Source organism: Maylandia zebra, linkage group LG4, assembly GCF_041146795.1.
Source record: "Maylandia zebra isolate NMK-2024a linkage group LG4, Mzebra_GT3a, whole genome shotgun sequence".
Classification (NCBI taxonomy): domain Eukaryota; kingdom Metazoa; phylum Chordata; class Actinopteri; order Cichliformes; family Cichlidae; genus Maylandia; species Maylandia zebra.
In genome coordinates this window covers 34,233,747-34,253,812 of record NC_135170.1, presented here as the reverse complement: position 1 = coordinate 34,253,812, position 20,066 = coordinate 34,233,747, and the positions used below count along the sequence as shown (strand labels likewise).

Genomic DNA, 20,066 nt, shown 5'->3' with positions numbered 1-20,066 from the left:
TGCGCTCACAGATGCAATAGCTCCTTTACTATAAGCTCTTTTTTCTTAACACGATGAGAGTAAGCCCACTGCAGTACACGGAGCCTCATGTTACAGTGATGAGCCTGCAGGGCTGTAAACTGCCAGCACTACCGCTTCGGTCTGTTCAGCCTACATCTGCGTGTGGTCATCACTCTGACTGGCCGGAGGGGGAATACGTGATGAAACGGGAGGTGGAGATCGGTGAGCTGCTGCAGACAGTGATGAGCCTCTTTCAATAAGCATCAACACCCAGAAAACATCTCAAGGCGAAAGCTCAGAGTATCAAAGAGGCCTGTGTAGCAGCGAGGCCTCGGAAAGCACACGAGCACCGCACGCTGCGTTACGTTCTTTTAGTTATGGCATAATTTGGAAAGCATACGCCGTCCTGTCACTTCCATTCTGCTCGGAGACAAAAGGAGAGCTTCGCGTGAGGCTCGAATGTGAGCTCGCGTCACCACTTGGAGCAACTTTGGCCCCCAAACATCCTCTTTCTCCAGAAACGTGAGCTCTGAATCAATAGCCAGGGCTGTTTCATTCATAACGTGCATAGCATACTTTGCTTATTCATGTTTTGCTTCACTTCCATATTTTAAAAAAGTGGTTCGAGTAGAAAGTCATTCATAATGGAGTCATCCTTGTAAAGTAGCTTTTCCCCAAAAAGATGCACTCTCCCCAGAAATCTGAACTAGCGATCAATAGCTACACACACACACACAGACACACACACAGTCTGCAGGAGACATATCTCCAACTGCATCACAGCTCAGACTGTTTACAGTGGCAAGGCTGAAAATATTCATTTACTTTGTATTTCTGTGAAGGTACAAAATACAAGTTAGCAAAACTTGGGGGGATTAAAGTGATCTGCAGTGTGCATCAGTGAGAAATTTAGATTAAAAAGCAGAAGAAGAAGCACAAATGCAAAAGCAGAGTGAGCGTTGGGCGGGTATTGTTGTGGTGAGAATACAAACCACCGAGGAGACAAAACCAATCTGACTAATCACACATGATCTCAAAGAAAATTAATCAGCAGCTCTGGTTAACAATCTGTAATTATCCTCATTCTGCGCTTAATGCCATTTAATTTATGAAATTCTGCCTGACTTAGATATATAGGCGAGGAAAACAACAATATCACACAAAAAGCGTTGGAAACACAGCGCAGGCGAGGAAATCACAACGTGTCCCCGAAAGACCCCGAGCGTCGTTCTCAGACGGAGGGACACCGTTTCAGCTGCATGCTGGGTAGTTTGACAATCAGGGGGGGGGGGGGGGGGGGGAAGTTGACGAACTCGTGAAGGTATTGGCGTGGATAACAATCGCACCCAAACATCCGATTTCGTTTAAAGGCTGAACAAATGTGACGGGTAAACACAGGCCTCTGTAGCTTCTGGCTGCAGCAACCCAACATCAATAAAACACACGAGAGTGGAAAAACCATCAGCTCTGTTCATGCATGTGGGAGGCGCTGCACCACACACACACGCACACACGCTCAAACTCACACTGTATATAATGTAAGGGCTGCAACACGCTCTGACACATGCGCCACACACGTTCTACACGCCAACTCTGTGCATACCGGAGCGGTGTGAGCAGGAGGAGATACCCACACTTTAGTGGTGCGGTACTCACCCAAAAGTACATCATCATGGTGGAATCGGGGCAGGTGTGGGCAGCCGGGTGGAGGAGAGCGGGGCTAAGCGCTGGGACCAGTCCAGCCAGCGTGGGTGTCAAGAGGAGTCCGAACGTTTGGACAGAGAGCTTTACTGGTCCCTGTTCCACTGAGGCAGCCCTCCCTCTCAACTGTTCAATGGGGCTTGACTTGAGGTCCCCCAGCACTTCTTCTCTTTTCGTTTCTTTCTCTTGACAAGCAGCTTGTTCTTCAGTAAATTTTTAAAAGAGCCCTTTCTCTCTCCTCTTCTTCTTCCTCTTTTGAGCCAACACAAGAAAGAGGGGGGGAAAGCAGACGGGAGAAAGGAAAGAGAGCTGGGGAGGTGTTGTAACCTCTTTTTTCTTTCGACACTCTTCCACTCCACTTGCCTCTCCACACCACTCACTTCAAGACTCTCTCTCTCCGTCTCTCTCTCTCTCCCCCCTGTGCCGTCTCTTATTGGTGAATGTGAAATCAGTCGGTACGGCACCGAGGCTCAACTAGAGCAGCAGGAGCAGCAGCCTGCGCTTGACAGCTGCCTCCAGCGTTCCTCCACCGGAGCCGTGTTGCTCTGCATAGAGGAGTGCGCCGAACAAACCGGGATCCTGCAGACGGTACTGTAAAATTCAGCGTCCCGGGGAGGAGGCGGGGGGTGGAGGGGGGAGAGTTTTGAGGGAGGGGGTGGGGGGTGGGGGGAGAGCAGGAAGCTGAGAGTCGTGGTGGGGATCTCTGCGGGGAGGGGGGTGCTGTGTTGGGAATGATGCTGGTGATAGTGGAGGACTAACAGATCGCTCCCCTTTCTTCTTTTCACCGTCTGCGACTGCGATGAGTTGCATTGAAGTTGTGGCAGTTTTAGTTCATTGAAGAGAAGAAGAAGGAGGCGATGCTGAAGGAAAAAAAGACTCTCAGAGAAAACCTTAAAATATGCCACAGGCAATTGGGAGGCGCAGCCTATTTTCCACTTGTTTTCTACTTTTAGCTGCCGATAGCTCCTCTGCCTTTTATTTTCCCTCTTTTCCTCCGAACTTGCGATTTGGTGACGTTTTGGTGAAAAAATAATAATTTTTTTTAAAAGCACTGTTTTTTCAGGTGGCGTTGTGGCAGATCAGAGGCCAGATGAAGTTGGTGTGAAATACCTCTGTGTGTGCCAAGCTATATTACATTACATGCTTTAGTGTGTTTTCCATCTGGCGGCTATAAAGGGGGAGGGGAACGAGGGAGAGAGAGGGAGGAGAGGGAGGAGGATTGGCTATCTTCTAGACAGCACTGTAACAATGAGCCTGCCTCAGCAATTTTCAAAACATATCATCAATACACGACTGGGAGCTCGCGCTTTTAAATATTAACCCTGTGGCAACCGGGGCAGGCTGCGGAGAGCTCAAGTGGTTTTGCGGCATCCTCTGGAGCCGGATCATCCAATAAAAGACGTCCTGGGGGATGAGCTAATTTGCTGTAGGATCCTAAAGAACATTTGCCAGTTATAGAGCACATTGGCCTAATGAACAGAACAGATATATGCAGGTTATGTTACCCATCAGTAATTGCCACATAAGGAGCCCGAGTTAGATTTGCAGCTGGCTTTGAGCGAATTGATACACAAGGGGCCTCATTCATATGGTGTAACTGTCATCTTAAATTTATCACCCGTTTTATTTTTTTCCTCCTCCTTCAGAAAAAGCACAAGTGAGCGGTGAAATATGAAATGGCACACAGGCAAAGAACCGCAATTAGTAACTTTGCAAATATTGTGATGTTTTAAGAAGCTTTTCATAAATCAAGACACGCGCCATATAATTCTTACACCACCCCCCTCCATCACATCGCACAAACCAGCATCTCCGTTGCTTTGCACGCACGCAATCTCCCCACTGGCATCACGGGATGCACATGCAAGGCTTCCATATCTTTATATATGTCCACCAGAAGTCAATGGATTTACATTAGCAATCACAGAGTGGATAACCGCCCCAGTCCTCCATCAATCTCTGATGGGAAATAAAAATGAAATGCACTTCTCAGGCAACTCAGATTAAGGATCACGCTTTTATCAAATACTGAAGTCTATTTCAAGTCGTGCTCATAAATAACTGAGGGGGGAGAGAAGCAGGAAAAGAACGAGTTCGGAGGCAAAAAAGAAAAAAAAAGAGCAGGACAGGCTGGAGAGCGGGTGGGGGTGGGTGTAGGTGCAGACAGAGAGCATCGCGGTCCGGAGCTAAGGCCACTTAGGGTTGGGGAGAAAAGAATCAGAGGGCATTTAAGCATTACGTAAAGTCTGCATCTCCTGTCTAGGAATCTACGCCCGTTACCAAGGGAAGTGCAATGCAGGTAAACACGGTGTTGTTTGGGATGCTTTTCCCTTCTTCCTGTCACCTCTCTGAGTTGCATTTCTCCCATACTCCACCTACTTACAGAGCATTGGAGTGGCTTTCCCAACCATTTAGATTTCCCACCATAGTCTAGACACTCCCCAGAGACTCCACCATCCATTATAAAGATGGAGCTTTCAAAGTGAAGAGGAAGTGAAGGCCTCACACACAGAGTGTTCTGCCTAAAATGTCCGTCTGTCTCCGACCGTCGCCGGCTCGAGATCTGCCGTCTTAATATTTTATGCCGATCTCACCTCTCGTCCGTAGCGCCGCTACTTACAGAGCATCTTCTGTCGAGCCACACTCAGATCTCGTCGTTAGAAAGACACCAGAGGAGACAATGAGAGTTCTCGCTCTCATCCCTGCGAGCTCCCCGCGGGGTTCTGGGCTATAGTCGCGGCCGGCTCGCCCGAATGCTCGGACCGAGCCGGTGCGAGCCCCGAAGGAAGACGGCGGCTCCACTCTGATGCTGCCAGGCTGGTTTTCTCTAATCACACACTTCACTTTATGGAGTGACCAGTTTTACAACTTGGCGGCCAAGGATCTGCAGCTATGCTCGTTTTATCGATTTATGGGTCTCCATCAGCTCCACAGGTAGGTATTGACATTTCTATACAGCACACGTCACGTGAGGAAAGGGCGCCGGGGAAGGCCGTGCAGGCAGAAACAAGCGGCTAAACGAAGCCCTTTCTCCTCTTTATCCATTCCCTTATTATTCTCACACTGACAGGAAGTTGCGGCACTTGCAGGGGCAGAGCACTCTGCTAATAATACTCACATGAGAGATTTTTCATATGAAAATATATTAGAATTGGTGATAAGTAGGCAAAGCTTATGTTTGGACTGTGATTTGCCATAAAGAAAAAAACGAGATATTGTGTAATGCCATCAAGACGCTCTGGCAGCCAATAAATATGCATAAAATAACAAGAAAAAAAAGACAGTGTGTTACTTAATTCTGTATCTCCAGCTTTCTGACACAGCCTGCATATTTAGCCTTGAAAATGGTAATGTTTTGCTTCCTATCCCTGGAAGATATCATTAAACATCATTTGTAAGCATACATTACCCTATACGCAGCAAATCGCCCATCTGGTGATTTTGGAACTCGCTGTCTGGAAGACAATAAATTCATTGTATGCTTTCGCATAAAGAATCCCACTAAAGTAATGCCTCCATGTAGACATACGTCGAGTACATTAAACCTAGCCGTGTGCACAGACTGTATGTCGTGTTAATAATGCAGTGTTTACATCTTGGCATTGAGCAGTCAGTACTGGCCTAGGGGTACAAACTGGCAGGGCTGTGCAGTAATTAGGAGCTGTGTGTTGGGGATGTGAAGGCTTGCCGCGTGTCATGCTGATACCACTGCTGGGCGGACCTAGTGTGTCGGCAGCGGGCACACTGAGCGCTACACAAGGCCGCGCCTTGGTGGCGCAGCCGGGAGTCGAACCTTTTACTTCAACGAGTGCTCCTGCGGGCTCAGAGCTCGGCCGCTGCTCGCCGTGCAAAGGAGCGACACGGAGGATGTTAACCTAACGACAGCGGGGATTAGGTGTCTTCACACTGCGAGCGCACCGTGTGTGGTCTGTTTGTGTTAATCCTCCAGGCCTGTTTGCATTGTGACATCAATAAGCTGCACGGATGCCACATTATGTCTGTTATACGTACATATTATATTATAATATATTATTAAATGTTTACTTTAAACATTTGTGCACATCACCTCATTCGTGTTACATACTTGCACCTGTTATTGTTTCTTTTCACGTGATTCTGCATGACTAAATGTATTGTGGATTATTGAAGCATGTGCTTCAGCTTGTTCAGGCAGTCCACAGTAAACATCGTAGATATTAATATGGAGGCTGGTTTAGAAGCAGCTGTATGTTGGGTTAACATTTACATAATGCAACACAGTAATTCCTTTAAATCACATCTGTCTTGCAAATACCAACAAAAACTGAAACACTTGGATAGTCTGCATGGGTGCTCGTCATTGAGCGGCTTGCCCTCGAGCCTCGAAATACACCAAACCAACCTGGACGCTATGGTGGCTGTCTCCATCTTTTATGTATTTTACCATATATTCACGATGTCATGGGGTAAACTCTTCTCGGAGTCACACAGTGGTTATTTTCCATCAGCTTTCTCTTCGTGGGAGGATTTGTCGGAGAAAATGTAAATATGCTAGTAATTAAGCATCCTACTCCATTAAACTCTCGGCTTTGAAAAAGGCACCATGAAGTGACTTTTGAGCCATGAAATATTTTAATCATTTTCCTCCTTCTACTCTTTATAGCTAAGAACAACAGGCACATTTTCCTCAAAAAACAATTTCTGTTTAATTAGAAGCCAAAGCTCTGTTACCTGTGGCGTTTGATGTCCTTCTTTTTGTTACATCTTTTAAAGACTTGTTTACCAGCGTTCGCTGTGCACGCGTGCTCCAGCGTTACTTTGAATTCGCCAGCGCGTACAATATTAAATATACATTTCACTGTAAAAACTCCTGGCTCTTCTTACAGCTGCAATGAGAGTAGCTTTGCCACATGCAACACAAGCAAACCCAACAGGATTCCTAACAGCCTCTTGCATCTCCGTTTGACATTAATTGATAATCAAACAAGGCTTCACATTAGACATTTATGAGATCAGCTGAATTATCTATTTAATGTAACCCAATTATATGCAACCCTTGTGCACCAATCAACGCTAATTCCTGACTCATAAATGACAGCAACAACGACAGATTTAATCAATAATAAACATTGATGAAAACTTGCGACCTGCTTAGAAAAAGGGTAATTAACAAGAAGGGAAAGGGCTTCGTTGGATTTCATCTTTTGGAATATCGCTCTGTGATCCTTCGTGTTTATGCCGTTCACAAGAATCTCCTAAGCTCACATTCCACCATCAGCGAGATTAAGTGTAAAACAAACATTCGCTTTCCCTTTGACAATTAGGGATAGACATTTATCATGAATTCTTAATGCAAGCTTCAGCCGCTCCGGTTCTTAATTAAAACCTTGTAATTTTTATAAAATTCTTGCCGTAAAACTAAATTTCATGAATTGTTTAGCCAGCCTTTTTTCAGCACTACTAGCTACACACCCAGCCAGCCAGCTGGGGAAGAACTGAATCCATAGGTGGGCTCACCTGCACTTTAAGGCCAGAGAAAACATCTTAGTTATGCCTTTTAAAAATTCTAATATGAAATGCATGTGTGTGTGTGTGCGTGTGTGTGTGGTGGGTTTTCCTCGTCTCCTACATCCACAGCAGAGGATTCACATCCAGGTCTTAACCTTAACTAACACATGTCAACAGAGCGGGCATCAAAAACAACATTACAAGCTTCGGGGAATTCCACACCTGTTAGATTCCACACAAGCGCGTGAAATTCTTCCAACAAAAGTGAAGGTAAGTGTGCACAGAGGGGCCTGCTGCTCTTACCAGTCTTGTAAAGAGGGGCACTCCCAAATGCCAGAGGTGATCGTTCAGCAGTCCGCTGTACACCACGTTCCCGAAGACAGCAATGCTTCCTGACTTACACAACGTGTTTCCTGCAGGGACACACAGAAACACGAGCAGGCGTCACCGAAACGGACAAGAAGCAGCAGAGGGGCACCTCCAAAAAACACAAATAAAGCAATTCAATCGCAGGAAATCATTGCACAGGAAGAGGCATCATAGAGAATGCAACATTGATTGTTATAAATATTGATTTTGAGGTTTATTGACCTTACGTGCAGTAAGGAATACAGATAGGTGGCTTGGCTACGATCAATAAAGTTACACAATTGGGTCAAGTTGATCTACCAGCATAATATAAATAACCAAATGAGGTTTAGTATCAACAGGAAAACAGTGGGGAACATTTAATACGCCAGAAAATAACCGTGAACTGACCACCATCACATTTAAAGGATATCCTCTATAACCACTTAACTACCCCGTGTCTGTTATGGAATCAGCTCAAAAGTATGAACCCAAAATAAAACAGTTATTGCTCCTAAACCTTTGCGATTATAGTCTTGACTCGGTTCTCCCGTGAGATGTAGCACTTCAGGGACTACTATTAAAATGTCACAATAAGTGATCTGTGATAAATGCACTTCACCAAGGCACATCATTTTGGCAAAGTTTCAATGTATGATAAATTTACAGTTCTGTTTTTTGGGATCTCGAGCATAACGCGCACAAATAAAACACCGAAGCTTTCAGTTTGATGAGAAATGTGCATTTTACCCAGATGCTACCCAAACGGGTTAATAATGGGCCTTGGTAATCTGTGTTCAGGCCGGCGCAAATTACTCGCAGAAAGTGACACAGCCATACTCTAACTTACTAAGTGCAACGCTGGCATAAAATTTGCATGTTTTTGGTGTTTAATTCAAAAACCAGGGGACTGCTGAAAAATTGATTTTCGAGGGTGCTAGTCCCGAAGTCACATCCTGTCTCGCAAGTCTTCCGACGCAACCTCTGCAGCTCTCACCGAGGACGTCCGTCACCTTTACTGTCTGTGATCCGAAATAAACGAGCAGCTTCTGCAGCACCCGATATTCAAATCTGCACCGTTCGAGACTCAAAGTTAAACAACGGTTAATTTGTTGGTCCCCGTGCCTACTTGTTCCTATTAAGTTTTACCATGTGCAAATACATCTTTGGTCAGCTCCGGATCCAATTTAGAAGTGGGGGGCTTATGTATGATTACAATACAAACCCTCAATATTCTCAGTTTACAGCAGGTGCACAAAAAAAAAAGCAAACAGGACACAAACACAACACACACAGTCCACCAAAGCGCCGCTCTGGCTGAGAATACAGAAACTGGATTTCAATGAGCATTATTGCATAATAGAATGGCAGTGCATCCATTGCTGACAATATAGAAAGATACATGCTAGATATGCCTACCTGTCCTGGGAGTACAGTATAAATATTGTATATATAGAATATCATTAGTATGTACTCACTGATATCCACTGATGCTCTCGTCTGAATCATTGTTAGCATGTTATAGCTGTTTCTCTCCCACCTGAGTATATGATTGGGTGATATTACAAAATGCATAAATACTAATAAACAGCAATAAACTGCAGGTTTAAATGTTAATTAATCTATTGGATGGCTAAACTCATGTCATTCCTTTTCCACTGAACAGTGTCAACCCACACTTGGACACGGAGACGTTTAATGTGCGATTAGCTTTAAACTCAAAGCGAAACTTTTTACCACACTTTTTCATGCAGTCACGAACGAGCAGGAGCTGAATACCATCATCTTCTTTCTCTGTGAATCGCCCCTCGTGCTGTTGTGTATCGTCTCAGCCGTTTTTTAAAATATATATTTTCGTATTGAACTTTGTGTGTTGTGCCATGATGTATGTGTATAATTTTGAGTTTGTTGTGTTTTGCTGATTTGTGTTCGTTTTATTGTTCTCGTTTTATTGCCCATCCAAGGATGGCCAAAGCAAATTAACTTATGCCATAAACGCTATGGTATGTATCACCGATTGCCGCTCCGCACCGGTCCCCGGACGAATGAAAATTAAACCTTCTCTTATTGATGAATCTCTTACTGTTGAATAAGTTAACTGCAAGTGAGCCCAGAGGATCCCGAATACTTTGGGGTCTATATGAGGTTTTCGTAGTTGCATAACAACAGTGGCATGCTCGGCAGACACACCAAACCGCTAGCAGACTGTCAGGTTTACTGTATCACAGAGAGCATCATCCTTCTTTATAAGTCATGTTCGGTGCCACCGAGCATCACAGTTCGCCCTCTCAAAGACGCTCTTAATTAGCTCGGTGCCAATGAGGTGCCTTCACAAACAAAAACGCACACATGCGTAGCATGCGTGCCCACACACACGGCCCCGAGAGTGTGATGTGCCGCACTCTGATGTCCCTATGAACGTGATGAATGCAGCTTACGGAGCAGGCGGCACAGAAAACACAGGTCTCCATTGTAATTTCTGCACAATGGAACGCTGCAAAGGCACACCAGGGGTGGAGTGAAGCAGTGCTGACAAGCAGCACATGCATTATTTAAAAACAAAAGTAAAAAATGCCCATTAAAGTGTCAGTGGTGCTTTCGGCAGTGCTGGCTTGGGCGCGGTGTGCGTATTACTGTTATTAATGGGCCAGGCGTGGGGGGCATTGCTTCGGTGTGATTGCTCTGCTGCTGTTGCTATCCGTGGTTCAAGCCTCCTCTCTTTTTTTCCCCCCATTTCTTCTCTGTATGTGTGCACGAGGAAGAGAAACAGATAAAGAGCGTGCTACAGACAGAGACGGAGAGACACCGAGAGACCCTGAGTGCACAGTCAATGAGCTCCTACAGCTAATATCATTTCACATTATTGAATGCATATTAAGGCAGAGAGACCTTGTCAGATAAATAGGAGCACCAGTGCTTATATCAAATTCTGATCTGCCTTCACGGCCATGTCTAAAAAAAAATGCTGGGAATGTAGTCAGCATATTGAAAATAAGTGCACACCATTTTTCTTTGCAGTTTAACATCAAGGGCTATACATTACCGCTACTGACACAGCAGAATGAGGTCATTGTGCATGTTGTAATTACAGCTGGGTAAACACTCTGCTCTCTGCTGCAACACTGGAAACAGAGCACTGCGAGACTGACAGAGATAAAAAAAAAGAGGGCACCGACGCCGATGACTTTTAAGTGTTGGAAAATACTTGCATCAGTGGGAATAAATAAATTGAACACAATGATCACGGGTGTATGATCAATTCCAGAGTGATGCAATGCATTGAAATCAATCAGTGCACCGGCTGTAATGCGGTGCGCAAATAATACATACTCATCCCTGACCTATTCTTCTAGAACCGGTTTGTTATAGTTTTATTGATGGTGTTTATACGCAGGAGACAGAGCACATAATCAAATTTTGCATATTTGCATGTAGAAAATGTCACATAAAAGCGACAACTTAATTTTCCCCCTCACAAACTCTGCAGAACTCTATAGCCAGCGAGCTTTTGTTATTTATTTCTTTACAAAAAATGCATTCAAAGCTGCCTATTCGCGCCAGTGGACCGTCTGTATTTTCCTTCAACTTTAAGAAAAACTGAGCCTAACTAGCGACGTGTTGTCTAGCTGTTCATTTTTTCCTTTTTTTGGTTATTAATCCCCTTTTTTAAGGGCTTGTCTCAGCAGTTGGGTGTTCTCTCATCTGCAGGCTTGACAGCATTGAGCCCAACCTCTGATTAATTATTAATTGTGTGATTAAAGTATGTGTTGGCGGGGGTATGCAAGTGTATGCGTGTGGCTCCGAGGGAGGGGGTAGGAGCATGCAACGTGCTTTACTGTACTTTGCATTATCTACAACTCGGAGTTTTTATTTCTTGCATTTCACAGCAAGAGATTTAACTGCAGGCATCAAATTTAATACCCAAATCACCGGGCATGTACAATACCTGCAAGAGCAGAAAAAGGGAAGGAGAAAGTATTGTTTTATTAAGTGATGCCTTGTTGAGTCTGGCTCAATATATGGAGAGTTTGCTCCACATAGATTTCAAGGCTTACGCGGCTATCAGTTTTTCAGGATTGAATCTGCTTATAAATTATTCTAAATGTCAAGAGTCAACCTTAAACTTGATCATTTTCAAACTTTTCTAAAGAAGAAAACAGAAATGTTCACTTGGATAAAAGTGGATTCAGTTCAAATATTTATTATATTTCTCCCATATATGCAATCATGAAAATGCACCATCAGTGCATCAGAGAAGATGTATTGACAGCTCTGAAAATTTCTCCATCTTACCAAGTCTGCACTTGAGCCCTAAAGAAAATTCAAAAAATACATTTCTAGTCCATCGCAGCCCGTTTGTTCCAGAATATTCTGCAGCACAAACGAGGTTCAGCCGCGAACGTATTTGTCTCAACAAAATCAAGTTAAACGCTCAATTACAGGCCGAATGAATTAAAGAGATGAGAGGAAAGTTTGGCCAGCGTGGCTACAGTAACTGTGACTCATTATAATTAATCCGAGTCCTTCTAAAAACAAAGCTATAAGCATTTATGGGTACATTTATTTGAAAACAAAAACTGACTAATATGAAAATGCAGAGTGCTGGATCTGAAATATTTAAAGGGATTATTAGACAGCACTAAAACATTCATAAAAGACATCCCTTAGTTCCATCTTTCTTAATTGGGAGGACTTGCTTCTTCATCCTTTATGGTGTAAAGAATATGTGTAGGTTTGGGACTGTTGTTCGGGAAAAAGGCAATTAACTGTAATGATATCACCTTGGGCTTTAGAAAATTGTGATGGGCATTTTCACCATTCTCCAACACTTTATAGTGTAATGTCCATTAGGCAATAATGGAGATAATCATTAGTTGCAGCCCTGCACAGTTTAGCAAAACAAACTAGTTAGTTCACAACGTGCATTATATAAGAGAAGCGTAAGAGAGCCATCTGAGCATAACGTTGTGGTCATTCAGGTGTGTGTGTGTGTGTGTGTGTGTGTGTTGGGGGCCTTCCGTGCTCCTCTCCTGGCTTTGCCGTTGGAGGTGGGTCGCTTTAAGCATTCAAACTCCACAACGTGCAGCTCATTTCTAGCAAAGAGGCACATTGCTGCAATGCAATAAGGGAAAACAACACTTTTAATAATTCAGGCCCTGAGACCGTGAGGGGGGGGAGGCGGAGGGTGGGTGGGGGTGGGTGGAGGGAAGACGTCTTAAAGTACCGCAGAATGGCTCATTTAGCTCCTGCTACGCATTATTAAAGTTGTATCGAACCCCCTCCTGAGTCTTTCCCTAAGTTTTTTTTTCATTTTCCTTTCCTCTTTCCCCTAAAGCCTGCAAGGTAACCAATAACAGCTACCAACATTTATAAACGACAGAGTATCCTGCACCTTAGAGGAGGAGGTAAACAATGGTGTAGCTCTTAATCTCTCTTTCTCCCTGTCCTCCCCGCTCACTAGTCCTCCGGTCCGGAATTTGTCAGTGCTTTATCCCGTTTGAGCCGTAATACACAGCCCTCTCTGTCCAGATTATTTTCTGCTTGAGCTCAGCCCACAATGCATAAAAAATGCGGGGAATGAACCCTGTGTGGCATCAAATTGAGTAATAAAATTGTGTTCACGGTGGCACTGATGAACGCATGATGGTACCGTTAAGGACGTGTTCAGAGGTACCGTAAATTGCCTCTGAGCCTGATGGCAGTTTCCAGAGCAAAGACGGGGAATATGAATAAAAAATACACAGGCAGAAGAAAAATGGGAGCGAGCTAAAAATGCAGATGTGCTCGTTTTTGGTTTTTTGGAGGATATTAACTCCTCAACGTCCAGTTTCCCACTCCTTCATTACAACGTGAGGAGCTGAATGTTTGATAGCGTCACACAGACTCTGTAGCCTGGCCTCGAAACAGCTTTGTGATGTTTACAGTTGGTAAAATATTAAAGCCCGCCCCCTTTCTCTGTCTTTAGGGCTGCATTATGTGTTTGTGGATCACTGTATACAAATTTCCTTCAAATCATTTGGACACAAGTGGTATTCTTCAGAAACTCTAGCAGAATAATCACATTCAGCCTTACAGAACATTGTTTTAATTTGACGTTCTTACTTTAAGGTACGTTCGATTCCATACGGGCCGAGATTAACTAAAAACCACCACTTATTAAAATCCTCTCAAATCCTCGCACGTGCCGTGCTGGTCAGCCTCTGAACGGAGCTGTTTTCTTTGTGAAAACTTGACATTTCAGAGATACTGTGCAAGGCTTTCAGCCGGCAGCAACAAATTATGATTATAATAATTTATGATTACTGCTTACATTGCACAATACAATGAAAAAAAGTAAAAGCCTATTAAAATGTCCATTTAGGATATATACACCATAAACTGCTGCAGAGGTCTTAAATCAAAGCCTGCTGTGCTGTAAGAGATGCAGAGACTGAAGGCAGGAGGTCAGGAGAGAGAGAAAGACAGGGGGTGTCAGATGTGTTATGATTGGCTGATATATTGGTCTTTTATGAGATATCAAAGTGGCCATGTCAGTGTTGTTCACGGGGTATCGGTCTGATGACCGATTTCATATTCATTGTTGCATATGATATACAACTTCTTTATAAGACACTTTGAAACTGAGCTGCTTCCAAACCAATAACAAAATCCAGAGTTTTTAAGACTAAACACTTTTTGCTTTTTTTCTTGGGTTTGACAGGAAAACTATTTGGTGTGTTTACATTAACTGTTAAGCTAGAAAGACGACCAGCTGGCCAAACAGCCACTCTGGCAAAACTGTTTGTTGTACCAGGGTGCAAACATGGTTTTATTGCTGTTGGGTTGTTTTAACATAGGAGTTGATAAGGACTTCAGCCTCAGCGCGCCACTGCAGGAACTGCAGTCTTTGGGACTTTTATTTGGCTTTATTCTTCAGTTTTTCACCCTGGAAGTTGCAGCTTTGTTTGTTGAGGACCAGTTCAGTGACTGGAATTTCCACTTGGTATTCCTGGTGCAGCCCTGTTATCTACTGTGAAACCAGAGCTGGTCTTGGCATTTATTTAATTTACTTTAAACAGTTCCTTAATATTACTTTTAAACTGTGATCCAAATCTGCCCACAAGCTTCCAAGCAAGAAAGCAATATAATATAATCAATATAATAATATTGCAATATTATTGTGCATAACCAATCAGAGTTGGAGTCTTCTTCTGGGATGTCCTTCAAGTCTTTTGTAGTTTACTGCTAGTGTAACTTTCTAACTGGTATGAAATCACGTGAGTGGCTGTGATGGACTGAATTAAATTAAGTTCAGCTATTTTATACGTCGCCAAGTCACAACAGTCACGTCAGGGCTCTTTGTACTATAAGGTAAAGACACTACAATAATGCAGAGAAACCCACCAACAATCAGACAGTCCTCCATGAGCAAACATTTGGCGACAGTGGGAAGGAAGAACCCCGTTTTAACAGAAAGAGACCTTGAGCAGAACGAGGCTGTGACAGCTGGAGGCGAGGACAGACAGCTAATAAATGCTGTGTGTAGATGTATCAGCTGAAGCATTCAATTAGCTCACTGACAGCAGGAAATACCAACTTTAAAGGGAACAAACTGTCAGGTGGAACAGATGTTTTTCCCCTGTGACAGGCTAGTTTTAGCACATTTTAAATAAAGAAAATAAAACCAATCTGTAATTTTCTAATACGAGTAATTAACACCAAAATGAAACACATAAATGATAATAAGGCTTAAAAAAAGCTGAATCGTTGCCCTGTTGACCTAGATTATGTTTTTACCACCTTATATTTAATGGTCTAAAAGCTATTTCAGATATTTTTCCATCCTGACAGATATGCAGTAAGAAGCAAATTGAATTTTTAGGAAGCACTTTTTAAATTCACAAAATCTGACAGCTACTGCTTCAGCAGGTTCAACCACCAAAGTATCTGCACCTTCATAAACACAGTTTGATGAGGTGCCTTGTACATCAAAGCAATACCAATGCAGCCAGCTAGTCATCCAGCCAGCCTGAACGTCAGAGAAACCAGTCAGCTGCTTTGTCTCCCGCTGAGTGTCAGACTCTGACGTTCCTTTGCCATCTAAGCTGACTAAACACAGACCCCGTTTTCTTCAAAGCTATGCAAATTAGCCACGTTGCTAAGTGGATTCCTCTTCTTTTTTTTCCTCTGTTGGAGAGCCGCAGGGCTGATTAGGCCCAATTTCTATCTACAGAATGTATACACACTTACATACAGTAAAAAAACTGCTGCATTACTGCCCATGGGCAATTCTTAGTGGTCCTTCCTTTCTCATAACACAGACCTGCTTTCAATGGGTCGGTTGTTGAATTTAAAGTGAAAATAATGTACGTTTCTCAGCTGAAACGAAATAAAAAAAAGGAGGTGGGAGGGAGCTCGTAAAGATCAAAGCGCAATGCAGAAAACACACAGCGGCAGTCATCTTTGACCTCAAAAAACATGGCTGCTCTTTGATTGCATTATGTACATTACATGGCAGGAAGTATGCGGAGAACTCAGCAGACCTAATGTGCTTTGGTTGGGATTTTTTTCCACGGCTTGCCATCTAATGACGGGAAAGCCGAACGCTACGGCGTGTAATATTTTATAGCTGCGGCTCCCAGCTTGAGAACTGGGACATCCACAAAGAGTGACGAGTTAAATCTGAGACACGATTTTAATCACGTAATCTGTCTTTTCCTTCATATGAAATATTAAAAAATGTAAAAAAAAAAAAAAAACCTGATAAAAATTAAGATACTTCGAGAATGAAAAATAATCTTTAAATTAACAATTATATGCAACCCAGTATCTGGCCTCAACAACACTCAAAAACATGGATTCAGACATACCACATGACGTAACATTAACATTAGCATAATATATTCAGCTGATTCAAAATGTAAGCCTTTATTAAGTTACCTTCAATTCCACCTTAAGGTAACTTACTCACTGTTCACTGACAAAACTGTTTTTGGGGTTAATCAGTCCGCGTATTGTAAAATTACTTCAGTATTACAACTCGCCATTGTGTAGCGCTGAGTACTTTTGCAGCGTTTGAGCCGAATCAAAGTGAGCAGGTATGTTGGAGCTGCAGATGTGAGGCAGAGGGGTAGGTGGAGATAAAAGCAGCAACTAATTATTCATAGATCCATGCATACTTAAGGATGCAAAGGTGCAGAGTTACATCTAAGCCATTAAAAAAAACTTCTAAATATGTAATTTTTATGAACACAGACAAGTTTGTAGGAGTCTAAGCCTGCAGAAGAACAAAGGAATCACGAGCCTAAACTGCGTTATAACCTCAACATCAAGCAGGCCACCAGCTACCAGGATTCAGATTGGGTTTATAGGCAAATCCTCAGAAACTAGTGGATACAGATTAGAAATTAACCCTGATATATTTTAGCATTAAAGACTTTCTGCTGAAAGCTTTTTCTATTCGGATCCTCCAAAGAGGCGAATATTCTATAAAAGAGACGAACGCTCTCCGATGCTACCGTAAGAGATTAAAATTAAAAAGATGTGCTTGCATCTTCATGCCAGTGTTTTGGAAAGGTCCTTTCCTTGTTGATCGTGGCAAATGATCTCTTTTTCTTCTTTGCATCCCTTTTTTTTGAAGCTGTTCCAAAAATGGCTCATTGCTGTCTTTAATCATTCCTCATTAGTGCAAAGGCCTGTTCACTTACAGTGGAGAGATTAATAGGTCACTGGCAATGGGCACCATCCTTTGGTCCGAGCTGCGTGGGCCGGCTGAGTCGTGGGGGTTTCGGGATAGTTGGGAAAATAATTGGAAGTGGTGTTATGACCTCTCCTCTTTCTAACGAAACGCAGGGAAGACGAAGGCAAAGGCTGATGATGTGGGGAGGGGTAATTTTGGACTTATCATCATAATAATTATCATTGTTATTGGTGTAAGACGAGTGTGTCGTTGCTGTTGTGGAATCATCCTAAAAACAGAAACCCTATTTGCCAGAGTCATTTCCATTTCATCTTATCATTATCATTATCACCATTATGATTTGTCACAGCGTTTTTATCTTAATTGTTCTCAGCATCATTGTAACATACAGCCGCTAATGACAACCTCGAGATGTGGAGTGCGTGTGTGATGGGGGAGGGGGGGGGGGGTCTAAATGCAGAGCTAAATAATGCAACTACAAAACAACCAATGGAAAAATATCTGAACTGCCCAGCTGGCTTGAAATGTTCTGGAGACACAAGCGAGAGGAGAGAAACCCAAAGCTGTTTTGATGTCTCAGTCTGGATGTGCGTTGGCAACAAGCGAGGGCCTCGGGATTCCATCAGGCTATTGATCGTTACCAATGCTCAAGTCCTGCTTTACCACCCTTATAAACAATCTCTCTGTCAAGCACACTATAGGGCAACAAATGATTTTATTTCATAGATTTTCGGATTTGATGAATTATTCACTCACACTCTACCCTCGGTGCTGAAGTGGGGAGAGGCTGTTGAAACGGAAAAGACAAAGAAACTTCAACATGTATCACACACAAGCCCGTGTGCATGAACGGTTTCTGTTTCAAAAGGATTTCTTCTTCTTCTGCAGCTTTTTTTTCCCCCCCTTTCACCAACCCACATCAGCTCTACTTTGTCAACATCAGCTGAGTGAGAACTCCCAGGGGCTGACAAATCTCCTGTAATCTGCCAGACCTCCCCTGCATGTCCGGTGCTGTTGTTTTCCTGTATCCTTCTAAGTGTTATTGAGTCTGAAAAATTATCAATTTGGATCCGGTCCAGCACCTGTGAAAAGCACAGTATGGCTTCTTTTTTTTCTTGCCAGCGCTGTTGAATTACACCGCCTTTAGTAGCACACACTCTTGGCCCAGATGTTCAGGATAATGTGACAGTAAAACTACAAAGAAAGATGGTTACAGGCGTTAAAACCAATTTACAGCTCGGATTTTGCGACGTTTTCTATTTTGTAGGATGCTTAACTGTGGAGGTCAATTGCTGCATTTTGGTAGCGACGTCTCGTTTCGTGCACGCGTTGCGATTGTTGGCGTCCTTGGACGGTGGCCGAAGGCGTCTGTTTATTGAAGGTCTCTGGTGGCCACAGCTGGATCGCGTCGCTGGGGGAAATACTGCAGCCTATACTGGTGGAAGCTGACTGGGGTCTATAAAATATCAAAGCGGATCGATAAGTCTGACCTCATGGCGTATCCGTGCTTTGCAGGGAGGCAGGGTTAAACCCAGTCGAGAGAAAACAAACGCTTCACGACGGTGATTTGCAGATTTTCCAACAGGACGCCTTTTGATGCTTTCGCCTCTTGCAATAAAGATACATAACAATGTGGCTTCTTTGTGGATGCAACAGCACCAGCTGGAGCCATGCTGAAATTAACTTTAATGCCATTCTCTCTTGTGTGAGAGACAGAGGCTGAATAATGTAGCAGTGGTAGCTCACTTCCTGAAAAATCTCCAAATTCACATGGGATGATGATTGTTGTATTGCACTTGGCATTTGTGTTGTATCCAGTATCAGACCAAGGCGCTCTCAATTGCACCCTGGAGGCTGGAGCTCACTAACTGAAGGGAAACCAGGTCAACTGATAGGGGAATTGTGTAGTTATCTTTATATGTGCGTGCTGCAGATACAGCGGCGCAGCTCACGCTCACAGCTCGCTACATTTTACAAAGCAATCAGGGCCCGTCATCGACACAGGGCTAAACTACAGTAATCCACTTCTTGTTTACTAATGAATCGCCATTTAGGGACGCAGCTCATTTCTTTATCGGGCTGAGGGCGGGGCCGACACTTGGGTACATTCACATGCGAGTGAGGGAGCGCAGGCGCGAGGGGCGAGCGGCAGCCTCCCAGACTTGACATCCCATCGTGCTCGCTGGGCGGCTTGCTGGCAATGCAGAGTCTGTTTGTTGTGCATCCATCAACCCCGGTGTCCTGGCCAGGAGCCGATCGATAGCCAACACAAAAGCTCATTGATGACAGACAGCTCTTGACAAACATATAGCATTTTTTCTGTCTAGTATAGCAATAATCTCCAAGGTCACTGCGAGTCATTCGACGGCGGCCGGGACGCGAGGAGCTCCTACCGAGCCTTCCGTGTCTTTTCACGCTGGGGAACAAAAACGGCCTGATGCATTTTAAGTCAGCGCTGAAAGCTCTTGGCACATTGTTAGGCAGCTGTACACAAGAAGAATGAAAGCACACATTCTTGACAAGTGGCGAAGCTGCTGTGACATGTCACTGACTGACAGCTAATGCCCCAAGGACACACGAGCAACCCGGCACTTAATACCGTAACAGAAGGCCAAATTACTGGACAATCTCGGTCAGCATGATTGCAAATAGCGGTTAATATTTTAGGAACGCTTTCATGAGAAATCTTAGTGCTCTGTTTGCCTGCTGCAAAAGTTTGTTTATGTGACAGCCCAGGAAGTTGCACAGCCACACATGCGAGCGCGCGCACACACTGAGACTACAGGTGCGTTAGGGCACAGACTTGGAGTTATAATAAGAGGGCCAGGCTCCCCCCCCCAGGCCATCCTGC

General features: G+C 43.8%; 1 protein-coding gene across 13 annotated transcripts in view; it reads right to left on the bottom strand.

Moving 5' to 3' along the window:
* LOC101487767 (RNA binding protein fox-1 homolog 3) overlaps nt 1-20,066 on the bottom strand; it is a 431,072-nt gene that overhangs the window by 130,685 nt on the left and 280,321 nt on the right. For 11 of the 13 annotated variants that reach the window (XM_012920561.3, XM_076883450.1, XM_012920562.3 and 8 more), the window contains one exon: nt 7,492-7,601. The exons of 1 other annotated variant lie outside the window; for it this stretch is intronic. In XM_012920561.3, the coding sequence (XP_012776015.1) occupies nt 7,492-7,601 (110 nt within the window). Of the gene's footprint in view, nt 1-1,656; nt 2,234-7,491; nt 7,602-20,066 lie in introns of those variants that run through there. One more of the 13 variants, XM_012920566.3, reaches the window with a different exon arrangement.